At 40.9% G+C, this 15234-nt stretch overlaps 1 protein-coding gene across 6 annotated transcripts in view; it reads right to left on the bottom strand.

Annotated features, from left to right (window-relative positions):
- LOC146550228 (forkhead box protein J3-like) overlaps window positions 1-15234 on the bottom strand; it is a 67294-nt gene that overhangs the window by 27406 nt on the left and 24654 nt on the right. For all 6 annotated transcript variants that reach the window (XM_085260065.1, XM_085260069.1, XM_085260068.1 and 3 more), the window contains exons 4-5: window positions 7636-7710; window positions 3249-3332 (exon numbers count right to left, since the gene is read on the bottom strand). In XM_085260065.1, coding sequence (XP_085116191.1) covers window positions 3249-3332; window positions 7636-7710 — 159 coding nt within the window. The remainder of the gene's footprint in view (window positions 1-3248; window positions 3333-7635; window positions 7711-15234) is intronic.

The raw sequence follows: 15234 nt of genomic DNA, 5'->3' as shown, positions 1-15234 counted from the left end.
AGAGCAGAATAGAAGAATAGGCAGGGAGATAATTGAGTGGTGACAGACGGGCAGACAGACAGACAGGCAAACAGAGAAGCATCTACCAGAAATGAAAGAGAGTGATTATGCTTAAGGGCACTGGAGACACAGGTACTAAACTACGTGTACACTTGCCTGTCTACACATTTATACAATGCATTTATGCGGTTGACGTTTAGCCCTTCCTGCCAACTTAAAATATTTGACTGTGTAACCGAGGTGCAACAAAATCCCAGTTAACACACAAGATGTATTTAGCCCACCTTTCTTTCTTTTTCTTTTTTTCAGATGGTAATGCCGCCATAAATCTTAGCACTTAAAACCTCCCTGTTTCTCCTTAGCCCATGTGACAGCCCACAGTGTGTCTGCCAGCAGTGCAAGTGAGGCGTAAGAAAAGGGGTCAAAGGGCCCATCCATGTAAGACGAGATGACAAGGCTCTGAATTAATTAATGTTTGTAATAAAAAAAAAAATCGTTGGTGAAGAAAATATGTCTAACGGCAGCCCCGGGGCCTTCTGTGGTAATTAACTGGAACACAAGCCTAGAACACTTTCCCTCCTCCCTCCTCTCCCACTTACTCCTCTTACCTCTTTTTCCTTCCCTTAAACTTGACTGTTTCTTCTCGCTACCTTGATGTCTTTTTCCTGCTTTCCGCAACCTTCCTTTCACGCCTCCTTTCTGCTCTTCCCCTCTCTTGTACCTCCCCAACCCTTTCCGTCTCTTTTGCCTCGATTCTTTCTCCAATGAGCGACACCTTACAGTGATTGTGCACTTTGTCGCGCTGCGCCTGTCAGAGTTCCCCAGAGAGGAAGATGGCTAAAGCAGAAATGCAGACGGACGAAGCGAAAGATAATGATCAAGATGCGCCAACAGTCAGAGACTGGCTGGATGAGAAAGGGAGGCGGATGATCGTGATAAAAGACGCGTATTTTCTTTAATGCAACATTCAGAGGATCATCTGCTTAATACAATATATACCTGCACACTGGAGGTACACCTCACCCCTGTGAAATAGACTTTGGGAGATCTTCTGCTTGGTCCACTACACCAACTGATTACACTAATTGGTGGCCTCATTCTGGCTTCGGGGAGAAGTAATGCCATGTTATCCAGAGCCTAGTAATGATATTGCATGTCACCAGATCTCATATCACTGAACTGAAGCCATTTAAATGTTTTATTTTGTATTCGTTTGTGACTGACTACAAGTCTTTGTGTCATACGGCAGCAGTTTTAGTACGCATCCCTTTGCCAGGGGAGCACAGTTCATTTAAGCCGCTGAGGTAATAATCAGAGAGGAATTCAATCTGTTTAATGTGCTGAATACTGAATCTGAACCGTATTAAAATTTTGGCCATTAACCGCCGACACTAGTTTATGAGCGTGCTAATCAGCCGCTAAGAAAACAGACATCGAAATGCACGCCATACTGTAGTCAGAGTCAGGAAAAAAACAAAAAACAGAGAGAAGATGGCAGACAGTGGTGAAAGCAGACTTGAAATACACGATGGAGCTCACTCCGCACTGCTTTTGTATTCACATCCCCAGGTTAATGACTGCACACCAGCCGCATTCTGCCAAGTTGATGCAGGGTTACATATATTTATAGCCTCAGCTGCTGTCAATCAATTTCCCAAAACCAATTTTCATTCCTGCTTCTGTATTCTCACATCTATCTGGTAGCTTGTTCCTGCTGCTTTTATGGCATCTTGAAAATTGCTAACCCCAAAGCCTGTGGGATTAACCTGGATGAATATGAGGATGAATATCAAAAAGTTGTTTAATTGCAACCATAGGTTCTGGTTCTGTTACAAAGAAGGCACGCGCGCCGGTGATCGGGCATTCTCCTGCGCTAGAGCGCAGTAATAAGTTCGTCAATAACAATCGAGCAGTGCACAGCAAGAATAACCCACAGAGGAAAAAAACAAAACAAAAAGCGGATAAAGTTTGGTACTTTGTGGCTTTAAAATGTAATAATTACACAAAAGAAAGTGTGTTTTTTCCTACATTGCTGCGGCATCGAATATGCTGCTCATGCTGTGCCTCTTGTGTAGACAAGGTGTTACACCGTGTCCACTCAGCAGCTTCAGCCCTCCATCTGTGAGTAGACACGAGGCGTTCGAGCACAGCGCACAATCACTGTAGTTATGAGCAGCAGAAAGAAGAAAATTGACTTGAAGGGTAAAAAGATACTTTGGGCTGCATTTAGGAGGAGGTAAAGCAAGCGATGACAAGATAATCCACATCTTTTGGTCTCTGAGGTACTGTGCAGTGATTTATGGTCACCAGATGTTGAAGCCTGCTGCCTGCGATGATCCCCTGGCCTTTGAGTGAGATGTGGTTTTGAGAGAAATATCTGAAGTAGAACTTGATGGTCTGGCACAATATGGCTGTATTTGACATTTGGTAATCTCCTATCACGTGGTCCACACGATACCTGACAGCCAACACTGACATGCTTTTTTGTGCAAATAAGCTAATGTTAGCTTCCTAACAAGCTAAAGAGACGTCAATTCTCACAGAGCTACTAGTACCGCTGAGGGCTCTTACACTCATCTTTCAGGGGAGGTTTAAAGGTACATTATTGGACTGCTAGTCTGTCCATGCATCATTATAACATGGGAACAGGAGAAAGACTGCAAACCTGTTCACACATTTCTGTAGCACCTCATTTGTATTGGGAAGCTTTTTCAAATGCCTTGTTTTTCCTGTTCATATAATTCTCTTTTCAGACATTTTACAACAATGCTCGAATCATCAGCAAAATCCCATTTTTCTTCTCCTCTGATGATGTCTAACTTTGATATTAGCACCTTAAAGGGGTCACAGGTTTGAGAATATGGAATGAAATAAATCCTTAGAGAAGTCATTTCGTACGACTTTTAAAACAACAAGCGAAACAACAACAACAGAAACACTGGCATCCAGCTGTTCCCTCAGCCTCCTAGTAGATGCACCTATGGTATGATTTGAAAAATCTTTAGCGATTTATTGTCTTCACAAGATTTCCAGAAAACTTTATTTCTGATCTTGATCTAGATGTCACTGAGACTTTTAGCAGATGCACCTAAAGCATCAATTTCCAAATTCTGTCACCTCATTCTCAAAGTATTACATTTACAAAGCTGCACGCCGACCACCCACCCATCTGTCTGGCGGAGTGACAACAATACCCCATCAGCCTTTTGTGGGTAAAACAGGATTATACAAACTACTTGTGTACTTACTCGTTCTCCAGAGCGTGGTCTCTTCTTTGGCCTGCTGGGTACCGTGTCTTCTTTAGGATTGGTGTCTATGGCCCAGTAGGAACCCTGAATATTAACATCAGTAAAACAAACATTAGAAACATATTTGATGGAAGGTTTTTTTTGGTGTGTTTTTCTCCAGTGGTTTGGTTGCTTTGTAGGTTTGTCCAAAGCTTCAAACTTTGTCTTGAGTGCCCCTCCCTGAGTTTGGGTTTTTTCGGTGAGTTTTCCCTTCCCACTGTTGCCAAAGTGCTTGCTCATAAGGCAGGGGTGTCCAAGCTGTGTTGGATCAAGGACACATCCAGGTTTTAGATGTGTCCTTGATCCAACACAGCTGATTTAAATGGCTAAATTACCACACACACACATTCACACACTGGTGATGGCAAGCTGGCATTGTAGCCACAGCCACCCTGGGGCGCACTGACAGAGGCGAGGCTGCTGGACACTGGCGCCTCTGACCACCACCAGTAGGCAATGGGTGAAGTGTCTTGCCCAAGGACACAATGACCGAACCGGCAACCTTCCGATTACAAGGCGAACTCCCAACTCTTGAGCCACGATCGCCCTTCAATGGACTAATCATTTGATTCAGGTGTGTTGACCCAGGGTGATATGTAAAACCTGCAGGACACCGGCCCTTGAGGCCTGGAGTTGGACACCCCTGTCATAAGGGGTCATCTAATTACTGGGGTTTTCTTTGGATTAGTAAAGAGTCTTTACCTTATACAATATAAAGCACCTTCAGGCTGCTGTTGTTATGATTTTGTGCTATATAAATAGAATGGATTGGCAGCACTCTGTAACCTTACATGGTCTGCCACTTCCTGTAGTTCCTAAATTCTTCAACACCAGTTACAGTTAGTGGTAGAATATCTAGGAGGCAGTCAATTGAAACTGACTTCTTGCAATGGTGGTAGCTATCACAGTACCACACTTGAATTCTGTGAGCTTTTTTAGAACAGCATTCTTCATTCACAAAGGCTTTTAAATGCAGACTACATGGCTAGGTGCTTGATTTTATGCACCAGTGGCAAAGAAAGTGAAACCTCTTCAACTGAAGGATTAAGAGATCCAGACCAATGCTTTTGATCATATACTAGTGGCCAAAAGTATTATATTAATGCTATATTCTACATGCTTATAAAACAGAATGGGATAGCTGAGAATCCGGCTTACAGAGAAAATAACATTAGTGATTAATTTATACATAAACATCCCATCATAAGTTATGTAGTCAGTACAAGCAGCAACAAATATAGCCCTAAGTATAGGGCTGTGCGATATGACCAAAATCTCATATCCCAATATAAGAATTCTATCATCCGATAACGATATAAATCACAAAAATGTAACATTTTCTGTAAATTCTGTGAATCTCGGGCAGCTCGTCATGCGGGAAGTGTTTCCAGCTGGGCGTCATGTACCTGGAATCGAGTGTTTTAACCAATGCATGAAACCATACATTTTTAGACATAAGTTGTAAAGGCCGCCGTTTTCTCTGTGAGTATTTATTACACGGCGTGCTGCGGGGAAAAGCCTGTTCTAATGTTTGAGTCTAAGGTTTATTTTTTAGCACCTGGCGGCTCTTTTTTACTTCTCATCCCTAAATAATCTGCTCTTTCACGTGATTCAGTTTATTTTGAAAAGTCTCAACAGGATATTGAGCTTTATTGTGAAAGGTTTATGTGGAACATAAACAAGCGAACACGCAATGTTGTTACCGTCGTTGTTGCTAACCACAACGCATAAAAACAGGCGCTTGTCCGTCTGTAGTGTGGTTATATAAAACATAAGAGAAAGAGAGAACTTAAAGAAATTAATATAGCCACTACAGTGACCATCAAAGCGATGAAAAAATATTGCCCTAAACAGCTTATTTTGCGACACCACGAAACAAACGATAGCGTAAAATGAAACGATAGACGTTTTTATATTGTTATCCGATATATCGTTATATCGAACAGCTCTACCTAATTATGCTGAATTACTGATCATAGAGCAAACCCCTCCATCAATAAGCCAAATATTGAAAAATACCTACAATTTCACAGATGTGGCTACAAAATCAGTTTTAAATCTTGGTAAATATGACTGGTTAATACACTTTTTATTGTTTAAGCAACTTTTTAGAACTTTTCCTGCAGGCTTTAGATATCACCTTGGGTCAACACACCTGAATCAAATGACTAGTTCATCACCAGGCCTCTGGAGAACTTCAAGACATGTTGAGCAGGTAATTTAGCCATTTAAATCAGCTGTGTTGGATCAAGGACACATTTAAATCCTGCAGGACACAGGCTCCTGAGGCCTGGAGTCCCCCTGCTTTAGACTAACAACCTAGCCAACAAGTGTTTGATGTTCAAACCAAAGTGAACTCTAGTTTTAAGATTTTGGCTCAAAAACATTTGAACTGCTGCTGCAGGCCAAGATATTTTATTATGAATTTGAAATCTTTATATTGTTCTGATAATTAACTCTGTAAAGTCTAAACCATGAAATATTTTCAAGAAAATTATAATTTTTTTAAACTGAAATTTACTGCTCACAGTTAATCTTACAAACAAAACATTTAAGGGGGTTAGTCTTAATAAAACATCACACTGATGATAGAGAAGTCTCAAAAACTCATGGATTAAATATGATCCACTCGCCACTATTTACACCTATTTTTTCCCCAAACTGTTTTAGATTATGTTAGATTTCAAAAACACAATGTCTTACAAAATAAATCAGGATTTATTTCTCTGAATCTATTAGTTGCTTCTTCTTTATTACTTCTACAAAATAAGGCTGGCAGTAAGTGTCACTAAATAAAAAGTAAGTGCTGTGAGATGGCCGCATCCACAGTATCCAAAAGCATCAACTTATCTGTTATTCTTCCAGTATCAAATTAGTTTTCTCTAGGTTTAGTTCTCCAGTGGTGCACGTTTCTGCATCCTTTCCCCAGAAAATCCACCGAAATCCTTTTGATACATAATGTTAAAACACAGCAGTCTCCAAAATAAACAGATACAATAAGAGAAGAGGAAATCAATTGCTTTTAGCTCCTAGATTTCCTTCCGGTATTATTTTTTTTTCCAGCCTTTCATTTTGCCTCTTCCCTCCCAAGGAGGTCCAAAGCTGCAGACTGAATTCAGGAGGTTCATCTAGGCCACACATGCACACAGCTCAACTCTCAACATCTATCTCCCCCCCACCTCTCATATTCTTTCCTCTTCTCCTCCCCCTGTCTCTCAGTCCCACATCACTGAACAGTACACAGCCAATTAACGTTAGCACATGCATGATTTAGCTTCTCCTCTCTCTCTGTGGCTTCAAACAGAGCATGTACATTCAGCTTCTCCACACACACACACACACACGCACACAGCTGACCTCCCACCCCACCACCACTACGCCGAGGTATCGACCACTTCGATCCACGGTGTGAATTAAGGTGCTGGTCAGGTCCAAGTCAGGCTAATCGGGGGGGGGCCCTCTCTTTGTGTCTTTGCAGACTATAGGCCTCCACTCAAGCCCAAGGATTTTGTTTGAATTATTTAAACCTTCTTCCCCCTAATTCATTTTTCAATGGCTCCAAAATCCCCGCAGCCGGGAGAAACTCTCCGCTCCCCCAACCCCACCTCAACCGTACCCCCCTAAACAAAACGAGCAGAGTTTTTAAGAGCTCATTGAAAAGTTTGGCTCCTCAGTTTTGTGTAAAAGTGGCGGATCGCCTCTAACATTAACCTTGTGACGAGTTTGAGCTTGTATTAAAAATATGGCATAAGGACAGGGTTCAGTGATCAGCTGCAATTATACACTTTCCCCATCTGAGCATGTTCTTCGATCTCAGCACAACCAAGCACTTGACAAATTGTTGTTATCAAACTGGAGTTGCTGAAGTGGCCGTGGCAACGCTGCTTCCTAACCACAGCAGCAGCAGCAGGAGTGAAACATATCTAAAGCTTCCTCTGATTGTGTCTGCGAGATACAGAGAGAAGCAGTTCTAATAAAGCATAACAGATGCATGGAAGGCCTTGCATCTGAGGGAGAGTACCTACATATACTTATTATTCATTACTCCCTGTACCACATTATTACTTGGCAGAATCAATATCGTAGGAGCCACAGAAAACAGAGAAAGCAGCATTAGGCATTCAGCACAGCCGGTTATGGAGTTACAAATTGCTTTTAACCGCAGACACTGTGTGTGTGACAAAGAAGCAGAGCAAGTGAGCACTTAAGCACAAGTGTGTTCACACATGTGGCACGAGTGCTACTAAACACGTCAAAAGTCGCCACGTAAACCCACTCGACATTTTCGCCGTGCGCCGCCCAGCTTTCTTTTTTTTAAGTCGCACAATAAGGTTGAGAAAATACTTACTTTTCCAGGGTCGTCTTTGGAGCGAGGCACTTTGAGAAAACACTTGTTCAAGGACAAGTTGTGTCGTATAGAATTCTGCAGAGGGAAAGAAAAAAAGGAAGAAAAGAAGAGAAAAAGAAGAGAATATTATGAAGTAGTAACAAAGTGGCATCACTTTTACACGTTTTCTTTAAATAAGCAAACTGTAATATGCTGACTATATTACAGTTACTTTCTGAATCTGCTTTCATTCTACAGTAAGGACTGGAGAATATGAGAAAAGTCTGAATTGTGTGATAACATTAATAGTAATGACGGTTACACATTTGCTCCACAGTTCCTATTATTTTTCTTTCTTTTTCTTTTACATATACCCACACGAAGACGCATCAATATGCACAGATAGATAAACAGAGAAATAAAACGTATGCTTTTTAAACATGCTCTTATTGAACAAGGATAAATGTCTGCTGCGTTATGCAGCATCTTTAGTGAAATATCTGCTGTATGTTGGCTTTGCATTAAGGATGAAACACCATTTATCAGCCAGCCTTATTCATTAGTGTCCACTGCAACAGAAGCTTTTATCTTTTTCCAGCCTTTGTCAAGACTGTTGGAAACCAATGCAAAACCATTATGGGACCTTGCCATGTCCTTCATCTCCTTCCAAAGTACAAGTTTTTCTTCACTCAGATTAGAATCTGGTCTTACTATCTTTAGCTTGGGTTTCACTCGGCTCTGGCTCCAGAACCTCGGTCTCGACATTAGCGAAGGCCTTCAAAAGGAGTCCTCTGCTTTCTACTCTGTACCGTGTCGAATAAAAACAGACACTACGGGTCACGGTTAGACAAGAGTGAAATGCGGGTGCAGATGCAGACGACTCCATTGATTAAAGCCGAAGCGTACCAGACGCTCCTGAAACTGATGATTGAAAACAGGAGGCTGGAGCGCATTTCAGTGAAGATAGGGAGCGAGACAGAGGGATGCTAGGGCAATGATTCGCCATGACCGTGAGGTGGGTGATAATGTCGGTGGTTGTGCGTTTGATGTGCTACAGGGTTGGATTTGTTTTTTTGAATATGTCAAGAGGCTGTGTTCAGAGTAAAACTGGAGGGAGGAGGAGGAGTTTAAGCTGGGCTTAATGAAAACTCACATTTTTGTACACGTTCGGTTTTAGCCATAAAGACGAGAAGATCATATTTCTTAAATTTATAACAATCCCTATTGTTTATGTGTGTATTTGTGTGTGTGTGTTGTGAGGGTAGGAAAAGGAAAAGAAAGAGAGAGAGTGAGAGAAACGGGGGGGGGGCACCACAGCTTATGCTAACCTGACATGAACCTGTTCTCCCTGCAGGCTCCCGTTCTCCACTCATCTGCTGCTGCTAATTAATACCACTGGGGAGGAGGAGGAGAGAAGACAGAGGGATGGGAGGAATTTCTCGTCTCCTTCTCTCGGGTTCGTACTGCTCAGCAGCAGCTTTGTTTCTCTTACAGAAAAAGAAAAACACCTTCTCTCTCTCTCTCTCTCTCGCTTTCTGTCTCCAGTATACCATTACAGCCTAGTCCACCTCTGCCTCCCCTCGATCTCTGCTGAAGAAGAAATGCTCGAGCAGGTTTTGGCTTCTCTGCTTAGCGGGTCACTGGCTGCTTGTGGCCGTCCATCAAGGAAATATGTGGCAGTCGGGAGATGAAAAAAGGCAAGGAGGACTGCCACCAGCTACCACACTACGGTAACCATCTGTTCCAAAAACTTTCCTGCAGTTGGTGGCGGTAGATCATTAACACAGAGTCCCGTCACTTCAGGAGCTAGCCCATCTAACTTTGCTAACCTCTACCTGTTATTTGTTTATTCACACACTATATTTTATGACTCAAGCAATTTTTGGAACATCTGTGCACTACTTGCTATGTCTGCACAACCCCATCTATTTCAGACTTTGTACACTCTGGCAAATTTCACTTTTGGGGCATGTGTGTCCGTTGCTGGGCCCGCATGGTTGCACTGTGGCTTTTAAAGCCTTTGTACAGCCCTGGATTTGTTCCTGTCATTTAGCTAACTAAAAAAATCTTCCAGTGTGGAATAATGATAAGTCGGCCCCTTTCAGTAAATGGAGAATTTACTGTAATATTTTTCAGATGGTTTGGAGCACGGGAGTTTTCTTCCATGTGCGCGTTATGATCCACATATCAACAAAAACAGCCCGTAGCCCAAACCAATCAGCATGCGAGGATACAGTTGGATTAGGATAGAATAGATAGAATAAAATGAGCCAAATGCTGAATTTAAAGACTGACATGTACAGTGCTGTTTGAAGCTTGCAAACTTGCACTATACTGTATTGCTTAATTAATTTCATGCCCTTCTTTCTTTTGTGTCTGTGCTGATTGTATGTGAGAGAAGGGTGAAAGGAAAGGAGCGAGAGTGGTGATCCTCTAAGCTTTGCTTATTTTCTAGAGTGCCCAGTAATTACAGATGAGCAAAATATATTTTTTAACTGAATTAAAAATTTTGTGTATAAAACTAGACTACATGACCTTCTAAGCGGTGATACAAAACCAACGTGGTGCTTATGGCGTAATCTTAACTTCTGTATGCTGTCAGCACTCACGGTGATGAGACATTTGCTTAGCGGCATTAAACAAAATATATTTGAGGTTAAATGGTAAAGGTAACAACCAGCAGGTCAGTATTTAATCTTTATATGATTCAAACTATCATTTGGATATGGACATTATATTAAAGTTATATTACATTATATAATAGTTCATATTCAGTGTTAGGTAATGTTGGTGGCTATGGCTCAGGTGGTAGAGTGAGCAGATTGAGCTCCAGCCTTAGCTGAACTTTGCTGAGCTAACTAGCCTTTGGTGCAGCACTCCTCCTCCTCAGTGGGCTCCCCCACCAGTCTTGTTGAGCTGTGCTTGACTTGCAGGTGTGCTTCTACATATTTGATGTAAAGCCGCAGCTGACAAACATTCATTATCGGCCAAGGATACATCTTCATTTCTCTTACACTTGTGTCTCAGTGGAACAATGTCACAAGTTAAGAATGAATACTGAACACTAGTACAAATGCACCTGTGCATGCTGTTGGGAGGTAGAAACAAAAGAAACATAGGAAATATGGTGCAACAGTTACAAATAGCTAATATGAAAAAGTAACAGTTTTTGAGGCTGATTGGACAACAAAGTAACCAGAGTACTCTAATGAGCTCATTTGTAATGCATTTCCCTCCACATTGCTCAGATACCGTGTACATGTATATATTGGTTATTTTCAGCATATAACACAAATATGGTCTAAGACAGAGCTACTGGAAGAACAATGGTATGCTTCACAAAGCAAAAAGCAATGCATTATATAGGAGGTTAAACACACAAGTACAAGAATGCCAGCACTGTAACAAAGCAACAATGTCTGAGAGGTGATATGAGCATAATAGGAAAGGTCTGTGCAGCAGTAGTGATAAAAAAAATGCTATGTGAATTTATATATGCACTTTCCTTGCTGTGGTCACAAAGACGGGAAAAGCGCTATATTAATAAAGCCTATTTAAAAATATTTAAACATCTTTACAGACACCCTCTTTAGTTTTAAGATTAGGCTTAAAAATGTTGTTTTTTATAGTTTGAGCCAGATCAGGTGACCCTGAACCCTCCCTTAGTTACGCTGGAGTAAGCCTAGGCTGCTGAGGTCTTCCCATGTTGCTCTTAGCAAAGTTTCTTCTTCACTCACCTTTTTTCACACTCTATGCATTTAACCATGAGTTATTATTAATCTCTGTTTCCCTTCCACAGCGTCTCTTTTGTCCTGTCTCCCTCTCACCCCTAACCTGTCACGGCAGATGGCTGAGCTCGTTTGGGAGAAAACTTTGGTGCGTCGACGTCCGCGAGGTCTTCCAGGAATGGTGATGATGCTTTCCAGGAAAAGTCGAGAGGCACTGAGTTAGTATGTGTTGATCGCAAACGTAATCAGCTCCAGAGCAGGTAAGGTATTCAGCAGAAGTTACCGTGGCGATGCAACAAGGTAAATGAACCACCTTTCCAACATCGAAAACCCAAACTTACCTCATCAAACCCCTAGCAAGGTTCGTCCTGGTTCGTTTAACTTCAAGTGAATGAATTCCCCTAACTTTTATTTACTTCTCAATATGTTTTACTCTTTACTTTCTTCATTTTATCAGCCTTTTCATCACTGTATGGTAATTTTTCTTTATCGAATAGTATGAAGATTTCATTTCAAACATTTAATAGGCTGTTATGAACTCCATGCACACACGCACACGCACGCACGCACACACACACACACACACACACACACACACACGCACTCTCTCTTAGCCACCCACACGTATGCAAAAGGGCGAATGATACATAAAACAAATTCTGCTTCTTTTCCCTGACGGGATCCTGGATAAAAGAAAGAATAACAAAAAAAATCTAAATATGATTTCTCCACATAGCTCGCTACAGACTGAGGCCATGCCATTCCCGCCCAGTAGCTGAAGGATCACAGAGCGTGCGAGTGTGTGCCTGCGTGTTTGTGTGAAATGCAGGCGCTGAATAAGACTACTGGTTGAGTCCCATACCTTTGGCATGAACAAAATTATATACACAACATCGACAACCTCCATTTCAACGGAAGAAAAAAAAATGTCTGTAAACACAGTAAATCAGTGTTTGCTCTCTCCATAAGCAGCAGTCCAGACCAACTAAAGGCATAATAAGTATGTCTGTGGATGCATGTTTTCCATAACTTACCAGTTACTGTGAGTATATTATAATGCACAATTCTGCCATCCAAACTACACGAGAGTTACTTAATAATTATCTAATTACTACGGAGCCCTGAAGTCGCTTGGAGAGTACAGGCTACAGTTTTGATTAAGTTGAATGCACAAGATGCAATATGGCTCCACGATTTAGTTACTTGTCCACACAATATATGCATATAGAGAGAGACTAGCCTTTCTCCCTGAATTATGAAGAAGTCAGCAGGCGCCCGGGCTTTATAACTCATTACTTAAAAGTTAAAAATCCTCTTTCCATCCACAGTAATCTGCTCCAGACTAATTTTAATCAATGCAAGCAGATCACAGTGCAAGACAAACAATACTGATCTCTATTGGTTTTGGTTAAACCTTCCAAACACGCCAGACTGGCATTGTGTCTACACCTGAATGCATGCAAAGCATCTGCATTCACACAGGTGCTCACAATCAGCATGTAATGCGTTTCATGTTGTGATGGAGAAAGCTTTGTGAGGTGTTTCTAAAGCTGTGAGGAAATTCGGAGAAAAAAATCCGATAGAACGAGACAGAGCACGGAAAGTTTGTTCAGCTGGCCGACATTATTGTCCAATATTAGCCATATAAGGATCGATCTATTAATCTACTGGTATCTGTGCAATAAACGAAAATTCAAAGAGCAAAGAAGGGACGGGAGAAACACCCTCCACTCCAATTATATGAGTGTTGCATAGTCCAGCAGAGGGCAATTTCCTTTTTGGTAACAGAAAAGTCAAGTAGAATGTATAAGAGAAGATAAATAAAAAACACATAACATGTTAGGGAAATCCATACATGCTTCAATTGTCTGTTTAGAAAACAAAATGATTGGCCGATATATCGAACAATAGGCCAATTTCTTTAAATCAGCAAATGTCATTATCAGCATTAAAAATCATATATCAATTGATCTCTGGAACTAGATATTTAGAATAAGATGATAGGAAATTTTGAAAGAAATGTTAAAATGAAATGTACACACATATTATTAAAGAAAATGTGTCTTGTTTTTCTCGCCTTCTGGAAATAACTAATTAAAAATATCAGTAATTTGCTACACAAACCAATTACAGACTTTTCTTAACGACGCTTACTGACTCCACATTAAAAAAAAAAAGCCTCTAAAAAGATTTTTACTAGCAGGTTTTTGTTGCTGCTTCCAGGATCACCTGTCATCACTGGAAGAGTCAGTCCAAACCAGCGTTTGGGGAGTGTTTAAAAATGACAGACTTTCTTTCTTTTGATTCCTTTACTGCAAAGACTAACAATTCCCATGGAAAAATTTATGAGGTTGCGCTTCTTAAAGTACAGAGGTGATGAAACTTGACTGGAATATTTTTTTTGTCTACAGTAAATATGCTAACCCAAAAGTGTGCCTCAGTGTCTTTATTTTATTGTTCATATAGTGCTTCCTGGCAATTCTGCCGGTCCAGATTTACAGGCGCTGTACAGTGAAAAGCCACCCCTCATTTCTTTATATTTTACTAGGAAAATGGGAAACTAATGTAGCAAAACATGTGCAAGCATACATAGATATACAATATATAAGGCAACTGAGTTTGTACAACTCTAACGAGCATGAAAATCAGTATTTGATATTTGACCATATTTTTTCTTCAACTCGGATCTCACAGGCAAACGTTTTTCAAGAAAATAGAATAGTCAGGGAGATAAATGAAGTAGACACTGGGAGGCGTGCACACTGACAAAGATTTAAGCCAAAAATTTCCCATTTTAAGTCCATTTCTTGTATAATTTGGCATACCTCAGCCTGTTCTCCCTGATTCCCTTCCTTTAGAACGGCTTCTTGACAGCCATCCTTCCACTGAGACCATTTCTTTAATTTGGTTTCTATGAACAGTAGATGGATCAGCTGAAGTTCCAGATGGATTTCTCAGGTCTTTGCTGTATTTTTTTCCCAATTTTGTAAGGGCATGACTTTCAGATCGTGTCGATCTGCTCGGACAGGCTTTTTTTTTGAGACCTACTACTTCTTCTTCTTTTCTTCACTTTCCTCAATTTTTTTAACGACGCACTGCACACCATGCTCAGATATGCCAACTTTTTAGACAGCACCTCTTCGGAAATCATTTGCTGGCGCAAAAATACTATTTTATGTCTGTAAAACTGTGTTATCTATTTCATATATTCAGCTAAAGAAATTGGAACAGATCATGTATTTTCGCAACAGGCTTCTAGCAACAAAGTGTCTAATGATACAATTTAAAAGTTGCCTGTTATGAAAGCATAAAGAAATCTCCTCAGACCATTGCATAATACTCTATACTGATTATTTTGTTGGCTGTTTGACGTCATGTGGCTACATCCATGTTTTAAATGCAGTTTACGGCTTTCACACTATTATTAGATAATGACAGAGACTTGTGGATGTTTGCATGTGCACAGTATATAATGTTGTAATTACTGTTTATGTGTACATGTGGTTAATGGATGTTGCCGCTGCCTAATGTAGGCTGCAGCATCCTGGACTTGACGAGGGTAGTTATATAAGGCGGGCTTGACAGGCATGGATGACTTTTTGACAAAATGCAATGTGATATAATGTGATGTGTGACAAAAAGTCAGGTTCTGGAAACATGCTTTCGGGTGGAGAAAGGAGAGGGATATAAGGCTGTGCATGTGTGTGGATCAGCCGTAGAAAGAGATAAATGATCAAAGAAAGATGCTTAACAGGATAAAAAGCCTGTCTGCATGTGTGGGTGTGTGACTAGATATGGTAAAGTGCAAGGTAAAGGCCCCAGAAGATATTCTGGCCATAGGCGGGAAGCTTCCTGCTTTTGTGAATGTGTGTTTGTGTAGACATGCCAGAGA

The sequence above is a fragment of the Mchenga conophoros genome, linkage group LG20 (genome assembly GCF_057382185.1).
Source record: "Mchenga conophoros isolate Kocher_MC1m ecotype Shallow Benthic linkage group LG20, M_conophoros_male_GT1.1, whole genome shotgun sequence".
NCBI lineage: Eukaryota > Metazoa > Chordata > Actinopteri > Cichliformes > Cichlidae > Mchenga > Mchenga conophoros.
The sequence above is the reverse complement of the archived record's forward strand: the minus strand, read 5'-3'. Positions and strand labels throughout refer to the sequence as shown.